The 15,759-nt window shown below is 37.8% G+C and overlaps 1 protein-coding gene across 2 annotated transcripts in view; it reads left to right on the top strand.

Annotated features, from left to right (window-relative positions):
* The window catches only part of nek3 (NIMA related kinase 3), a 28,607-nt gene that overhangs the window by 2,071 nt on the left and 10,777 nt on the right, over positions 1–15,759 (top strand). Inside the window, exons 2-11 of one of the 2 annotated variants that reach the window (XM_060826805.1) lie at positions 973–1,103; positions 2,014–2,107; positions 7,423–7,520; positions 8,282–8,365; positions 10,328–10,395; positions 10,593–10,679; positions 11,799–11,853; positions 12,881–13,081; positions 15,462–15,537; positions 15,661–15,719. In XM_060826805.1, the coding sequence (XP_060682788.1) occupies positions 984–1,103; positions 2,014–2,107; positions 7,423–7,520; positions 8,282–8,365; positions 10,328–10,395; positions 10,593–10,679; positions 11,799–11,853; positions 12,881–13,081; positions 15,462–15,537; positions 15,661–15,719 (942 nt within the window). In that variant the 5' untranslated portion in view covers positions 973–983. Of the gene's footprint in view, positions 1–972; positions 1,104–2,013; positions 2,108–4,743; positions 4,890–7,422; positions 7,521–8,281; positions 8,366–10,327; positions 10,396–10,592; positions 10,680–11,798; positions 11,854–12,880; positions 13,082–15,461; positions 15,538–15,660; positions 15,720–15,759 lie in introns of those variants that run through there. The other variant, XM_060826806.1, reaches the window with a different exon arrangement.

The raw sequence follows: 15,759 nt of genomic DNA on the forward strand, positions 1-15,759 counted from the left end.
AGGCTCTTCTGTTTACAGTATAGTTCGCTCTCGAATTAGACTTCACACTTGCCTGAATTGAATTCCATCTGCCACTTCTCCGCCCAAGTTTCCAGTCTATCTATATTCTCATGTATTCTTTGACAGTCCCCTATGCATTCTGCTACTCCACCAATCTTCATGTTCCAGGGTGTTTTTCAACAAATTAATCTTTTTAAATGTTCAATGCCTGTCATTGGTAAAAGTGGTTGTCAATTTGAATATTTGTTCAGGCAAGTCCTACTAATGGCAAATTACTCTGATACTCTGTTAGGAGGAGAGGTTTTGGCCAAGAACACAATAGGAAGTTCTGTGCTTCATTGTATACTGCAATCACCTAAAATTCTTCTAAACTCCAGAGAGTATAGTCTTAGTTTGCTCAGTCTCTACTTGCTGACAATTCCATCCCAGGAGTTATTCTTGTGAATGTTTGTTGCATCTCACATAAAGCAAACATGTATTTCCTTCGGTGTGAAAACTGTACACAGTACTCCAGGTGTGGTCTCACCAATCTCTTATACAATGCTAGTAAGACCTCCTATGTCACAGCTCCTGTGCAATAAAGGACAATGTAAGGTTTGCATTTCTAATTCAAAAGCAGAAATTGCTGATGAAGTTCAAAAGGTCTGGCAGCATCTTTGGGAAGACAACAGTTAATGTTTTGGGTTTGGTTGCTTTCCATCAGAACTCCTGATGCTGCCAGACCTGCTGAGCTTCACCAGCAATTTCTGTTTTTATTTCAAATCTCCAGCATCCACAGTTCTTTGGCATATACTATTGCATTCCTAATTGATTGCTATATCTGTGCATTAGATTTCTGTGTTCAGTGTGCAAGGGCACACAATTCTTCTGAAACCACATTTAACAGTTTCTTATTTAAAGCAAGTTCAATAAAGGTTAGTGTAAAAGTGTACAAAACGTTTCACTGATAGCAAGTCTGCAATTGTTTTTCAGAGAAGAATTTGATGATGGATGCTTACACTGTATTAAAGGTAATTGGTGAGGGTTCCTTTGGCAGAGCTCTTTTGGTCCAATCGCATAATGAAAGTCAGCAATATGTCATGAAGGAAATTCATCTTTCAAAGGTAAATATGATGTGAGTTTTCATGAAGATGATTACGTTGTCACTTTATTTTTATTTCCATTATCCATCTGAAGGCAAAGATATCATTTAGCTTTGTTCTCAATACAATATATAGAAATTGAGAATTACATTCCATTGGACTTGAATCAGCACGAATGATCATTTGTGGCAGCGAACAATTTTAGAGCTGGTAGTCATCCCACTTGCATACTCAAAAAGTATGTTTGTTTTGTTCTTCTGGTGATTTTATCATAATGTGCATCAGCCAATAAAGTGGCTAGATTACTTTCTTTGTCTCGGGTGAACTACAAAAAGAGCCAAAGTTTTTATTGGCTATGTCACAATTTATACTCCTGGACATTTGGAGAGACGTTCCAAGTTCCAATTCCTTTTTGCATCTCTGGACATGCCAAAATTGTTAAGTCATTACACATTAAGTATTGGTACTGTTCCACTGACCACCAAGCTGTGTATAGCAATGAGATAGTATAGGTTCAGGAAAAAAATATTGGTCAAGAATTTGAAGAAGAGTTACTGATCTTCTTTGAAAAGTGCCATGAGATCTTCTATAATGAAAACTGAAATTGCTGGAAAATCTCAGCAGATCTAGCAGCATCAGTGGAGAGAAATCAGAGTTAACATTTCAGATTCAGTGACCTTTCAGAGTCCAGTTTAGACTGTATCAAATTACACTAGGTAGAGGATGCACATCCTCTTGCTATTGCATACCATTTAAGCGCATAATTCATAACCATATGGCTTATGATTTAATTGTAGCAAAGTTACACATTCTGTTCTAAAGCTTTAATGATACAAGCAATATGGATCTTTGGGGGAAAAACGATCCTCGGTGTTTATTTTTCAGAACAAGGCAATGTGCTATCTATTTTCTTTTTATTTTATTTATTTAGAATCCTTCTGGTTTACAAAGATCGCGGAGGGAAGCCATCCTCCTTGCAAGAATGAAGCACCCCAACATTGTTACATTTATAGACTCATTTGAAGGTGAGAAATTCATGGAATTCATTATCTATTCTTCACACTTCCTTCTCCAATATTGCTCTTTAGCTTGTTCTAGTGTTCATTCCTCTCCTTGCTGTTTTCCAAAGCGAATGACATGCACAGTATTCACAGCACTAAGACAGGCCGCTTGTCTCATGGGTCCATGCTGTTATACGTGCTGCAGATAAGACACCTCCCGTCTTTCTTTAGCTAACCTTTTCCATATGTCTTTACAATTCCTTTATCTCCACACATTATCTAAACTGCCCTTAAATGTATCAGTGATGTTCGTGTCAACCATTCCTTGTGATAGCTAGTTCCACATTTGAAGCACTTGCTGTGCAAAGACGTTGCTCCTGACTTCCCTTTTGATTTCATTAGTGACTCAATTATATTTACTGGCACTAGTTCTGCTTTCATCCACCAGTGGAAAAATCTTATCAAATCAGTCCATAATCTAGACCTCTGACATAAGAACACAAGAAATAGGAGCAGGAGGAGGCCATTTAGCCTGTAGAGCCCTCTCTGCAAATTAATGAAATCTTGGCTGTTTTACAACAAAGAACAGTACGGCACAGAAACAGGCACTTCAGCCCATCAAGACTGTGCTGACACATGATGCTTTTCTAAACTAAAAGCCTTTACCTCTGTGGTTTCTGTCACTCTATTCCCTGCTTATTCATATATCTGGCAAGATACCTTTTAAACATTGTTATTGTATCCCCTTCCAACACCACCTCTGGCATCACATTCCTGGCACGTAAAAGTCTCTGTGTAAAAAAAGAACATGCCTCCCACCCTCATTTAAACTTACCCCATTTTACCTTAAGCCAATGTCCCCTTGCAATTGACATTTCTAATTTGAAATAAAGATTCCGACTGTCCATTCTATCCATGTCTTTGATAATTTTGTAAACTTCTGTCAGGTTGCCCCTCATCCTGCAATATTCAAGTAGACAAACTTGATTTGTTTTCAGTCTCCCTTCATAGCTAATAACCTCCAAACCAGGCAACATCCTGGTAAACTGTTCCTGTACCCTCTCCAAAGCTTGCACATCCTTCTGCTAACATAACGACCAGAACTGTATGCAATATTCTAAATGTGGACTATGTAAAGTTTTGTACAACTGCAACATGACTAAGCATACTCTGTGCCCTGATCGAGGAAGGCAAGTATGCTATATAACTCTCAACCACCTTATCCACATATATTGCCACTTTCAGGGAACTATGAACAAGTAAAATTAGATCCATCTGTGTGTTGATGCTACTAAGAGTTCTGTCATTTACTGTGTACTTTCTTCCTGCATTCGATCTCCTAAAATGCCTAACATTTGTCCAGATTAAACACTGATCCCTACCGAACACCACTAGTCACTGGTCTCTACCCTTCCACCACTACTCTGTCTTCTATGAGTAAGTCAGTTCTGTATCCATCTTGCCAGCATACCACAGATCCAATGTGACTTCACCTTTATATCAGTCTGCAATGAGAGACCTTGCCAAAGGTCTTGCTAAAGTCCACATTGATAATCTCTACCGCTCTGCCCCCATCAATCATCTTGGTCACTTGCTCAAAAACCTCAATCAAGCTTATGAGACTTGATCTTCCCCACACAAAGCCATGCTGCCTATTACTAATAAGTCCATAGTTTTCCAAACATGAGTAAATCCTATCCCAAAGAAACTTCTCCAATAATTTCCCTACCACCGATATTTGCTTTTTATTCACTCATGGGTTGTGGACATTGCTGGCTGAGCCAATATGTATTACCCAATCCTATTTCCCATGAGCCAAATGTTTTCGGTCATTTCAGAACATGTGAAACGTTAACCACATTCATACAAGCCTGGAGTTACATGTAGGCCAGACTAGGCAAGGATGGCAGGATTCCTTACCCAAGAGGCATTTGTGAACAAGAGGAGTTTTTAGGGTAATTGACAGTGGTCAGCATTAGACTAGATTTTAATTGCAGATTTTGTTGAATTTAATTTTTACCATCAGCCATTAACAGTGGGATTTGAACTCTGTTCTGGATTATGAGTCGTGTGACATCACCACTGCCTCCCCTTCTTCTATGTCAACAATACTTACTTGCATTATCCATTGATGAATCTCTATGAATCTCAGTCTCAAACATACTCGACAACTGAGCCCCCACAGTTGTCTGCAATAGAGAATTCTAAGCAATTCACTGTCGAGCAAGTGAAGAAGTTCCACCTTATTTTAGTCCTAAATGGCTTGCCCTTTCATTTGGAGCCTCTAATCTTTTCTTCTAGTTGCCACCCCACCCTGACCCATCCTGCATCTACCTGCACAAATGATGGATGGCAGAATTTTGTATGTTTGAATGAGATCATTTCTCATTCTTCTAAAACATGTGGTAATATAGGTCCAGTCCATTTACTGTATCCTCACAGGACAGTTCTTCCATTTCATGAAGTTTTGCAAACCTTTGTTGCTCTCCATCTCTGGTACGTCTGTCTTTCTCTTGCATAAGGAGATCAAAATTGAATACAATTGCAGCAAGACATCTTTCTCCTGTTGTCAAAACCTCATGTTGTTAAGGCTAACATACTGTTTGCCTTTTTAATTGCTTGCTGGATCAGCATGTTAACTTTCAGTGTCTCACGACTAGATACATCCAAGTTCCTTTGAAGTTCTGATGTGGAGGTGTCGGTGTTGGACTGGGGTGGACAAAGTTTAAAAATCACACAGCACCAGGTTATAGTCCAACAGGTTTATTTGGAAGTACAAGCTTTCAGAGCGCTGCTCCTTCGTCAGGTAACTAGTGGGGCAGGATCATAGGACAAAGAATTTATAGTAAAGGATCAAAGTGTCATACAATTTATGCGATGGATTGAACAAACCTAGATTGCTGTTAAGTCTTTAATCATTTAGAATAGGGATGCAGGTTTCAATTGATTAATATGTAAATCCCAGAACTTCTTTCAAGTCGCATTCCCAGGATAACTGAAGGTTTTATCAGTATATAAAGAAAAGACATCTCAGCTCCAAGAATACATTACAGGTGTGAGGTTACAGACTGTCTATATCCCAACCTTGAGTCAGACTGGTTCTATTTCCAAAGTAGAAATTTATAAACAATCACATGGACTGACAGCCTACAAATAGTGTGCTTTTTGAACACAATAGAATGTATCTGCAAATACAAATCTGCAAATGCAAATTCACCCCATGGACTTATATGTGTGCGCGGGCATGTGTGGGGGAGGGAGAGAGTGTGTGTGTGTGTGTGTGTGTGTGTGTGTGTGTGTGTGTGTGTGTGTAAGTGTGTGTACACATATACGCGCACGCCATTTGTCAAACCTTAAACAGACCATTGTTCACAACCAACTATCCAGCCTCCAGGAAAACACTGACCACAACATCATACAACCCTGCCATGGCAACCACTGTAACACCATATCAGAGTGTTGACATGGATACTACCATCACATGTGGGAATGCCATCCATCATTTGTGCGGCAGCTACTCATGCAACTCAGCCAACATTGTCTATCTCATACAGTCAGACAAGCATCCCCTGAGGCATGGTATATTGACAAAACCAAGCAGATGCTACGACAATGGATGAATAGACACCAATCACCAGACATTCCCTCCCAGTGAGGGAGCATTTCAAAGGTCAAGGAGATTTGGCCTCAGATCTTTGAGGACCGTCTTCCAAGGCTGACTTTGGATAAGCAACAATGCAGAGTCACTGAGCAGAGGCTGGTAGCCACGTTCAGTACCCATGAGGATGGCCTCAACTGGGATGGTGGATTCATGTCACACCACAGGTGACCCCACCATACTATATGCTCTCGCACACATACACACACACTCTGATACATGATTACACACAGACCCACTCTTGTACTCTCACTCACTCACATACTCCATCACACGTGTGCATACATTGTATCATATGCACACACGTAAGTCTATGGTGTGAATTTGCATTTGCAGATACATTCTATTTTGTTCAAAGCACACACAATCTGTAGGCAGTCAGTCCATGTGGCATTTCATAAATTTGTGTCTTGCTTCAAACTGCTAATGTTTGAGGTGACTTTTAAAATTTATGTGCTGTTGTTGTGAGACATGTCCATAATCACCTGCATTCAATTAAATTTCTTTTGCTGCTGTTTTTCACACCTACATTGGTGTGTAATATTTATCAAATGCTTGAAACTACAGTACTGAGCCAACAGGAAAATTATTTGCGAACAGTTCACTTTTGGTATAGGCTGTGTTAAACAACTTTGGCATGAATTAATCCCGTTGATGAAATATTTATCATTGTTGTGAGAAATGATGAAGGAATCTAATAAAACAATGGGAAGAGACAGGGAAAAAATTACAAATATTTAAAACTTTGAGAAATGGTGGAGATAGATTATTTTAATTTGGATGCAGATTAAAGCACATTTTAAAATTAATGTATATTATGAAAGTAATGTGAAAAAAAACAATAAAATATTACTTCTGGTGAGTTCTTAAATATATTAAGGGGAAAATAAATAGATAAAGTTATATTGCTATGCATGAACTGCTTTCTAGTTCCTCTTTGGTGAAAAATGTACTCTACTTAAAAATTAAATTTACTCTATTTAAAAAAAGAATTACTCTATTTTTCACCATTTCATGCTCTGGAGGCCTGATTCGTCTTACAATGAATAATTATTCTTTTAAAGTAACAACCATCAATGTACATACACAGTGAGGCTGTAACTATCAGGGAAGATTGAAGCAACTACATGGGACTCTTTTCTGTTGGAAAAATTATTCAGAGATGGATGAATTCTGACAGTGTTGATGATAGATGTGGAGAAGATGTTTCCATTTATTGGGAATCCATAATGAAGGACAGCAAAATAACAAAAAATGCTCCCACAAATTTGAGTAATTTGTAGGAAATGTCTTTATTCAAGGAATGGTGAGACTGTGAAATTCACTGCTAAATAGAGTGATTTAAGTGAATAACATAGATGGATTTAAAGGGAAGCAACTTGCTAAATGCACAAGGAAAGAAAGAGGTGGAAGGACACATGGATGGGCTTAGATAAGGCGGGCTGGAAGGAAACTCCTGTGGAACAATAACATACAGATATTAACCCTGCAGATGAATAATAGGTGTAAAAGTCTGTTTCTGGAATGTTTTTTCTACTTTGTACTTTGTGAAAAAGTATCATGGTTTTAGATAAACAGAGACCTGTGGAAGTAAATTGTTGCTTTGGCAACTAGTTAATTTAGGATTTCACTATCCTATGCACTATTTACATATCTAATGTTATGATTTTTCCTATTGCAGCTGAAGGACATCTTTATATAGTGATGGAATTCTGTGATGGCGGAGATCTCATGCAAAAACTCCTGCAGCGAAAGGACAAACTATTTCCAGAAGAAACGGTATACATCCTGTGATAAATGAATGAAACGTAATCACAGACTCAGAGGAGCAGGATTCACCTATGTGAATTGCTGTGTGCCTAGTTATAACTACACTTGCGAGTTGTCTGGAACTGGCCATGTTAGATTGAGTGTCGGGAAACTGCAAGATTTCCCCCTCTTCGTTTAAATGCCCTTGTTTTATCTCAGTCTTTGTGGGGATGGACCTTTCTAATTGGGCACTGTCCTCATGGGATAGCTCACTTAGCAATAATCCGTTTTTGCTTCTCCAACTTGCTCTCTCTGTAAACCACACCCCCCCAAAAAAACCACTGACATGTACTCTGAGACCACCGGGCTGCTGGCTGTCCAATTGGCCAGCAAAACTTACAGACGTTTACACTTTAAAGGGGCAGCAGTTCCAACATCTTCAAATTAGTTGCCAGATGGCAAAAAGTGGCTGATACTGGGTTGCCCTAGCATTCCAGTCAGTGCTCCCAGCTTACTAAGAACATCTGTGATTCTGTCCACTTCATTCACCACAATTTTGATATATGAAACATTACATTTTTTTTGCTCTTTTATGTAGCATTATACTACAATGGAAATATTTCTATTTTAAGATTAACCTGAACAATCGGTACAATTTTGATAATTGTAAATTATTTAAAAACTTAGCTTTATAAAATAGTAACTTGCACAGAATCCAGAATGCCTTTTTCATGAAGTACTCACTATTAGAAATTGATAGAGGAATTATTTTGTTGTTTTGCTTTTAACAGATATTGAATCTGTTTGTGCAAATTTGCCTCGGAATGAAGCACGTACATGACAAACGAGTTCTACACAGAGATATCAAATCCAAGGCAAGTATTTCCTTCTACAGAGAGAAAAAAAATTAAAATAACTGTATCACTTTATTAAGAATAACAAAATAATTGCTTGTTTTCTGGCTAATCTGATGGGATATAAAGCTAGATTTATGAAGCTCGCCCTTATGTGACTTAAAATTTGAAATTAATGAGTTTGGAAAATCTGTAGTGCTTAACTAGTTTGTTTAATTCTTTCATCAAGGATCTTAATGGAGGCATTAGCTTACTTTCTGTAACTGGATAATTGCCTCAATTAAAGGAGGTGACCAAAATCTTTAACCAGTAAATGCTAGAGAGCAATAGCTAGCTTCTAATTGCACTTAAGTATTATATTTTAATTGGATTTTATTATGAATATCTTCAACAATGTTTTGAAGTTTGTACTGTGCTTTGTATGGCTTTCTATATGTTAGCCCATGTAACATATCAGGTTCTTACTGAGTCAGATATCTGGATATTTAATAACAACTATGTACACAAATGTGGCATCTCAGAGCTGCATAAAGGCTCTGAGTTAAATGATTGCTTAGGTTACTATTATAGATATTTTCTAATCAACCTGTTAATACACACCTCCAGAGCAGGTGAGACTTGAACTCAGGCCTCTTGGCCACAAGCACCTTAGATTTAAACGATATTATATACATAGTTGATTAGCTGGCTAACAGTCTGGATGACTCCTTGCAGTCTAACCAACTGACAGTGATTGAATGTACAGAGAGTAAGATAGAGACCTCTTAAATGAGACCATCACAAATTGTGATGTCATTTGGTTAAAGATCTGTGCAATAATCTGACCTTGCAAAAATCAAAGTGATGCTTACAATATCAAAAAAATTCTGAAACAGATTTTACACCTCTGTAGTACCCTTTGTGACTGTGTATTTAACTGCATCGCCCTTGAGCTACATGAGATGGAAAGGTACACTAAGCTACAAATCAGGTTTGACCCTGATTTGTGCTGACATAGTTGGCTAGCCTCAGTTGAATTGCCAGTAAGATTATTGTCCTATGTTATTCTATCACTGGTCAGCTTGTTGCTTGTAAAATGTTGCAGTTACCCATATCTTTTTCAGTTTGCTACACTTGCTATCATTAGCCACGTCTCAGGAGAACAGAGCAATTCATAACAGAACATTATCTTATTGTTATGTCATGTAAACACTATTAGGGCTTTTGCCCGAAATATAGATTTTGCTGCTCCTTGGATGCTGCCTGAACTGCTGTGCTCTTCCAGCACCACTAATCCAGAATCTGGTTTCCAGCATCGGCAGTTATTGTTTTTACTTCTACTATTAATACTAATACTATTGTTAATGTATAAATTTGTGTGTTAGTAATTACCTTACACACAGTCTTGTATGATGCTATTTGGTCCACCTAACCGCATACTACCATTCAAAAGTCATATCATTGGGCAAAACATTCAAAACTGCTTTGAAACTATATTGTTCTTCATATCTTCATTCCATTAGTACAAGAATTTTACTTGCTCCACCCAGCCTTTGTTCGGTTCACATGCTTGAGTTCAGTCTCTATTTCGTTTGTTCATATTCACCTTCAATAGAGTAAATAACTTGAGTACTGCAGCTACTGTTGCACATCATCTCCTCACCAGCCATCACCACTGAGAAGGGCAACGGCAGCAGAACATGGAAACATTACCCCCTACAAGTTCCTCTCCAAACCACTCAGCATTCTGACTTGCAACTATATTGCCATTCCTTCAGAGTCCCAGTCAAAATCTTCAAACCCCCTCCCTGACAACATTGTGTGTAACCGTACACTAAATGGATTGCAATAATTCAAGAAGGCAGTTCAACAGCATATTCTCAAAGGCAGTTAGTGAAGTGCAGTAAATGCTGGTCCAGCCAGTGATGTTCACATAACATGAATGCATTTTCTAAGAAAGGTTGGCATCAAAATTCACTTTTGTTGTCTGATTTTAAATTGCAGAACATATTCCTCACTAAAAATGGAGTGGTTAAACTGGGAGACTTTGGATCTGCACATCTACTGAACAGGCAAGTTTACTCACGATTACATGAGTGTTACTGGGTTGATGTATGTTAGTGCAAATTTGTTTTTGTAGAGCCCTAATAACTTAATAAGTAATACTCTCCACATTCCATATAATTCTGTATTGCAGTTCTATTTAAATGGATTTATTTTCTATCATAATTGTCTGCTCTTCATTAAAATGTTTCTTTCCTCTTTACAGTCCCATGGCCTTTGCTCATACCTATGTAGGAACACCATACTATGTATCTCCAGAGATTTGGGAGAATAAACCTTACAATAACAAAAGGTACAAACATATTTGGGGAAGGAGGTGATGGATGGGAAACAAAATTCTGTATGGAGGACATCGTATACTTACTGCACTGGGATAGTATTTTTAAAGCATTCCAGCTGCTAACCCGGGAAGGCAGTGGTCAAATTAACCAGAAAAAATTCACTTACTTTTATAAAGATGATTGACAAGTACATTTACAAACACTTTTAATCGGATTTTGTACTCATTCACTCAACAATTTCATAGCTGGAATATCCTAGGACAGGTAGCTCCAATTACATTTTTAAATGCATAGAATTGACAGCAAAATAAAATTACATCATTTAGATTCTGCTTAACAATGAGAGACATAATTCAGGAGATAGGATAGCATAGCGTGATATCACACTTGCTTTTACCTTGAGGAGATCGCTCAAATTTATTATTTTTGAATGATTGTAGGCAAATTGGAGTGTGTAAAACCGGCCTCCAACATCGGCTTAAATTAGCTAAAGTGGGATATCTTGCAATGCTAAAATTTCTGTCTTTATTTTAACATCTCTATAATCATTGTTAATGTGCTCCTTATTAAAAGCTACATTGTTGTGCATGATGATGAATGAACATATAATATTTACATCCAGTGGAATGAAAACTGGTTGTGTTTTGTTCATGAAGCGTGATTAACCAGTTGAGATAGATGGATTAAATCACAGTCGATTGTGTATGAAGAAGCTTGGTCATGAAATGATTAACCAGTGATTCTTACTGGGAGGTACAAATGTGGATTTTGTTTATAAACTCCAGTACCCTTGGCTGAGATTCATTCTGTAAACAAAGAGCCTAACTGTACTCTCTGTTAGGCCTCTTTCTTGACTGAGGTTCTGGGTGATTGCAGGAGCAACTGTAGCTATAATCTAGTAAGAACCAGCAGCATCTGGAAAGCAAATTCGGGAAAGTGTTTAAAGTGCATATTGTCACACAGCTACTTGAAAGAAGATAATATTTTTGTAGATAGCAATGTAGAACTCAACCAGTGAAGGTGTAAATGTACAAAATTGTCTACTTTCCACCTAACTATAATACAATAAGTTTTTTTTGTTGGAATTCAATTTGTACAATTTGTGACAGATTCTACTTTTACTTTTTTAGTGATATTTGGGCCTTGGGATGCGTAATGTATGAACTCTGCACACTACGGCATCCTGTAAGTAGCAGTTTTCTGAAGTACAGTTTGCAAATCCTCTGCTGCAACATCAACAATATTTAGTTCCTTTAATGTTGTGATACATCCCAAGGCACTTGGAGTGGCACAGTGGTTAACACTGCTGCCTCACAATGGCAGGGACTCGGGTTCGATTCCAGCTTTGTGTGACTGTCTGGAATTTGCAAATTCTCCTCATGTCTGCATGGGTTTCCTCCAGGTTTCTCCCACAACCCAAAGATGTACAGCATAGGTTCATTGGCCATGTGAAATCTCATCAGGGATGGGCGGCTAGGTGGATGAGCCATGGTAAATTTGGGGCTACAAAAATAGGGTGTGGGTCTGGGTGGGATGTCCTTTGGAGGATCAGTGGAGATACAACGGGCTGGCTTGTATCTGCACTTCAGAGGTTCTATGGTTCTGTGACTTCCCAGAGGTATTATAAAATAGGTCATGGAGGGAACTGAAAATCTGGATGAGAATTTTAAAATCATGATGTTACTTGACCAGGGTTCAACGTATAACAACAAGCACAAGGATGAGAGGGGAATGGAACTAGCTGTGAGTTAAGACAGGAGTAACAGTATATTGGATAAATCCAAATTTGTAGCCACTAAAATGTGAAAGACCAACCAAGAGTAGGTTGGAATAGTTGTGAGCAGAGATAGAGAAGAGGGTAAAATGAGTTCAGAGTGGCTGGTGGAGGATTTAAAAAGAAAATCAGAACACATTTCAATTTTAACCACACAGGGATTGTCTTTAAATACAGAATCTGTGAAGATGGTTTATAATGTAGGGAGGTCAAGACAGAAGCTTAAACAATATATCATCCAGTCAAAAAACTGTTGCTTTTAAAAAATCTATTTGTACAATCTGTTATTCAGTCAAAGTGTCTTACAGTGCTCCATTGAACACATTTTTCCAGAAGTGCAGTGCAGATCATGTTTCGAGTTTACATTGTTTAAAAGTAAATACCTTTTATTTTCTTGTATAATGCAAATAAAGATGTTCAGTTCTTTTTTTTTATCAGTTCCAGTCTAACAGTTGGAAGAATCTGATCCTGAAAATCTGCAAAGGCACCTACACTCCAATTCCACGACATTACTCCTATGAACTGCAATATATCATAAAGCAAATGTTCAAAAGAAATCCAAAGGATCGTCCCTCAGTCAGCACTATTCTTACTAGGAATTGCTTTGCAAAGCTTATTAACAAGTTTTTATCACCTGAGGTGAGACATATTCCAATAGTTTTTTCTAGTTTGATGAAGAGTTGTTTATGAAATATCTTACTTGCTTTAGATTTGCTTTTTGATTTTCAACATTTGAGGATTAATTTATAATTTCCATTCTTTGCACTTCTTTATTTTTTGGTTTTATTGTATTAGTTCTTGGTTACAGGAACAGAAGTAGACTATTCAGCCCGTCAAACCTACTCTGCATTTAATTGCATCATGGTTTCTCTTTTGTGTTGCTTGTTCATGCTATCTCCATATTCCTTGAATGCTCCAGCAATCTTTTGATTACTGTCTTGAACATGATCAATGACTGAACTTGCACAGTCCTTTGGGAGAGGCAATTTCAAAAATTATCACTGCTGAGTTAAGAACTTCCTCCTCATCTCAATCTTAAATGACCTCCTTCTTGTCCTGAGATTATGTCCCCTGGTTTTAGAATCACCATCCAAGGGAAACATCTCACCTACATCCACACTGTAAGGGTTTTGTAAGTTTTATGCAGTCACTGCTCCTATTTTGAAACTGTATAACATCCAGATCTGGTTTTCTCAATCTCTCTTCATAAAACAATCCTGAGATTTATCTGACAAACTGCCATGACACTCTGTTGATGGTAAGTACATCTCTGTTTACTTAAAGGGTCCAGAACTCATCGCAGTACTCCAGGTGAGATCTCACCAAAGCTATAATCAACTGTATCAAGACATCTTTACTTGCATGCTCAAATCTAATGATAAAGTAACCATTTAATTTCTCCACCATTTCACTGTTCTCGACTTTAAATTCTCTTCTACCCACTTGTAATGGACCTAAAACATAAATTGCTGGAGAAATTCAGCAGGTCTAGCAGCATCTATAGAGAGAAAAGCAGAGTTAACATTTCAATTCTAGTGACCTCTCATCAGTACTGTACTCGAAACGTTAACTCTATGTTTTACTCCACATATGCTGCAGACCTACTGAGTTTCTCCAACATGTTGTTCTGGCTTCAGGTTTCCAGATCTGCAGTTCTTTGTTTATATTTTGAAAGGACAGAAAGCAGGAATTGGTCTCAAAGATGGTACAGCCAGAAATCTCTTGGAGGTTTCATGTAATGTAAGACACAACCGTATCTTGTGTTGACTGAGAGTGACAGGGTCTGGTTTTGAAGCCTTTGAAGGGTGTTTGCAGTGAAGGCCGAATGATGACACTGTTCCAGTGGCTCTTCATGGATAGCGAACCTGGTCGAGGAAGTGGTGGTGATTGGGAAATGTGCTGGCGTTGGTGGTGTGTAGGGGAACAGGCACAGCAACAGCTCTGGCCCCTGGGTATACCTGCCAGGCAGTGCAGTGGCTGCAGAGAGCAGTGGGGTGAGCATGGTAAATCAAAGATGTCATCAGTGGTGCATGTGTTTGCAGCTAGTTGACATCATGAATCGCTTCTGCACATGAACAGGGACTTTCAACCTTTTTATGAAATTCTATCGTATTCTGGCCACTTCTTCCAAAACGTTCTTTTCCAACAATATTATTAATTAGCCCTTTTTCATTACACAATACTAAATCCAAAATAGCTTAATTCATAGATGTCTCCTCAATGTACTGCTTCGGAAATCCATCTTGTACACAAACGAAGAATTCATTCTCTATAACATTAGCTCTGACTTGGTTAACTCCGTCTGTGTATAAGTTGAAATTGCCCATTTTTATGGCATTACTCAAGTAATGCGCATCTCTAATTTCCTGATTTTTATTGGTCAAAATTACCATTACACTTCCGTGGCATGTAAGCAATTTTCCCCAGGGTTTGCTTCCCTTTGTTGTTTCTTAGTTCTACCCAGACTGACACTGCATCTTAATCCTTTCACTTACCAATTTACTACTCTCATCCCTTATTACAAGTGCTGCCATTACAACTTTTCCTTTTTTGCTTATCCTCCTTAAATACAAAAATCTGCAGACAGTTAAATCCTGATCATAGTCACCAATATAAATCAAGAAATTAGAAATGCATGTAATATGGGTAATGTATTAATAGTGGGCAATTTCAATTTAACCATTGACTGGGTTAACCAAATCTGTCCTAAATCTAGCATATGTGATCAGTGTTTGGAGCAGTATGCTGAAGGACTTGTCTGTAATGGAAATTATATCATTCCCATTTACTTCAAAGTGTGAATTCAAATCATCAGTCTTTTCAAGAATATTGTCTGTTCTAATAGAGTGCATTTACTTATGCTACTTGGACATTACTCTCTATTACAATTTGAGTTTTGCATGAACTTCATTCTGTTTTTGCTTTCTACTTTTCACTTCCTTTGAACCAATTTGCTTCTCTAGAATCGGAGCTCACTCTCAGGTTTTTTTTAAAATGATTGTTCAATCTGTTCTTCTAGATGGTAAAGAAAGAGTTTTGTGAAGTAAAAATCAAAAAGAAAACAGCACAAGATAAACCCAGGAGGACCAAGAAAGGTATTAAAGCATTTCAGAAACTAATTCTTCGGAAATAATGCTACATGGTGTTGTATTGAATAAGTTGTGGAATACAAGTTTATATAATCTTTATACAAGTTTGCAAATTTCAATCCATTTCAGCCAGTGTACCAAGTAAATATGAAGATGTCTCCTCCAACACAGGTGGAAGTGCATGCATGGTTTGTATGAATTCTTGGTAAATATGCTTTCATCTTTAAT

This window comes from Hemiscyllium ocellatum, chromosome 6 (assembly GCF_020745735.1).
Source record: "Hemiscyllium ocellatum isolate sHemOce1 chromosome 6, sHemOce1.pat.X.cur, whole genome shotgun sequence".
In the NCBI taxonomy this organism is placed as follows: Eukaryota; Metazoa; Chordata; class Chondrichthyes; order Orectolobiformes; family Hemiscylliidae; genus Hemiscyllium; species Hemiscyllium ocellatum.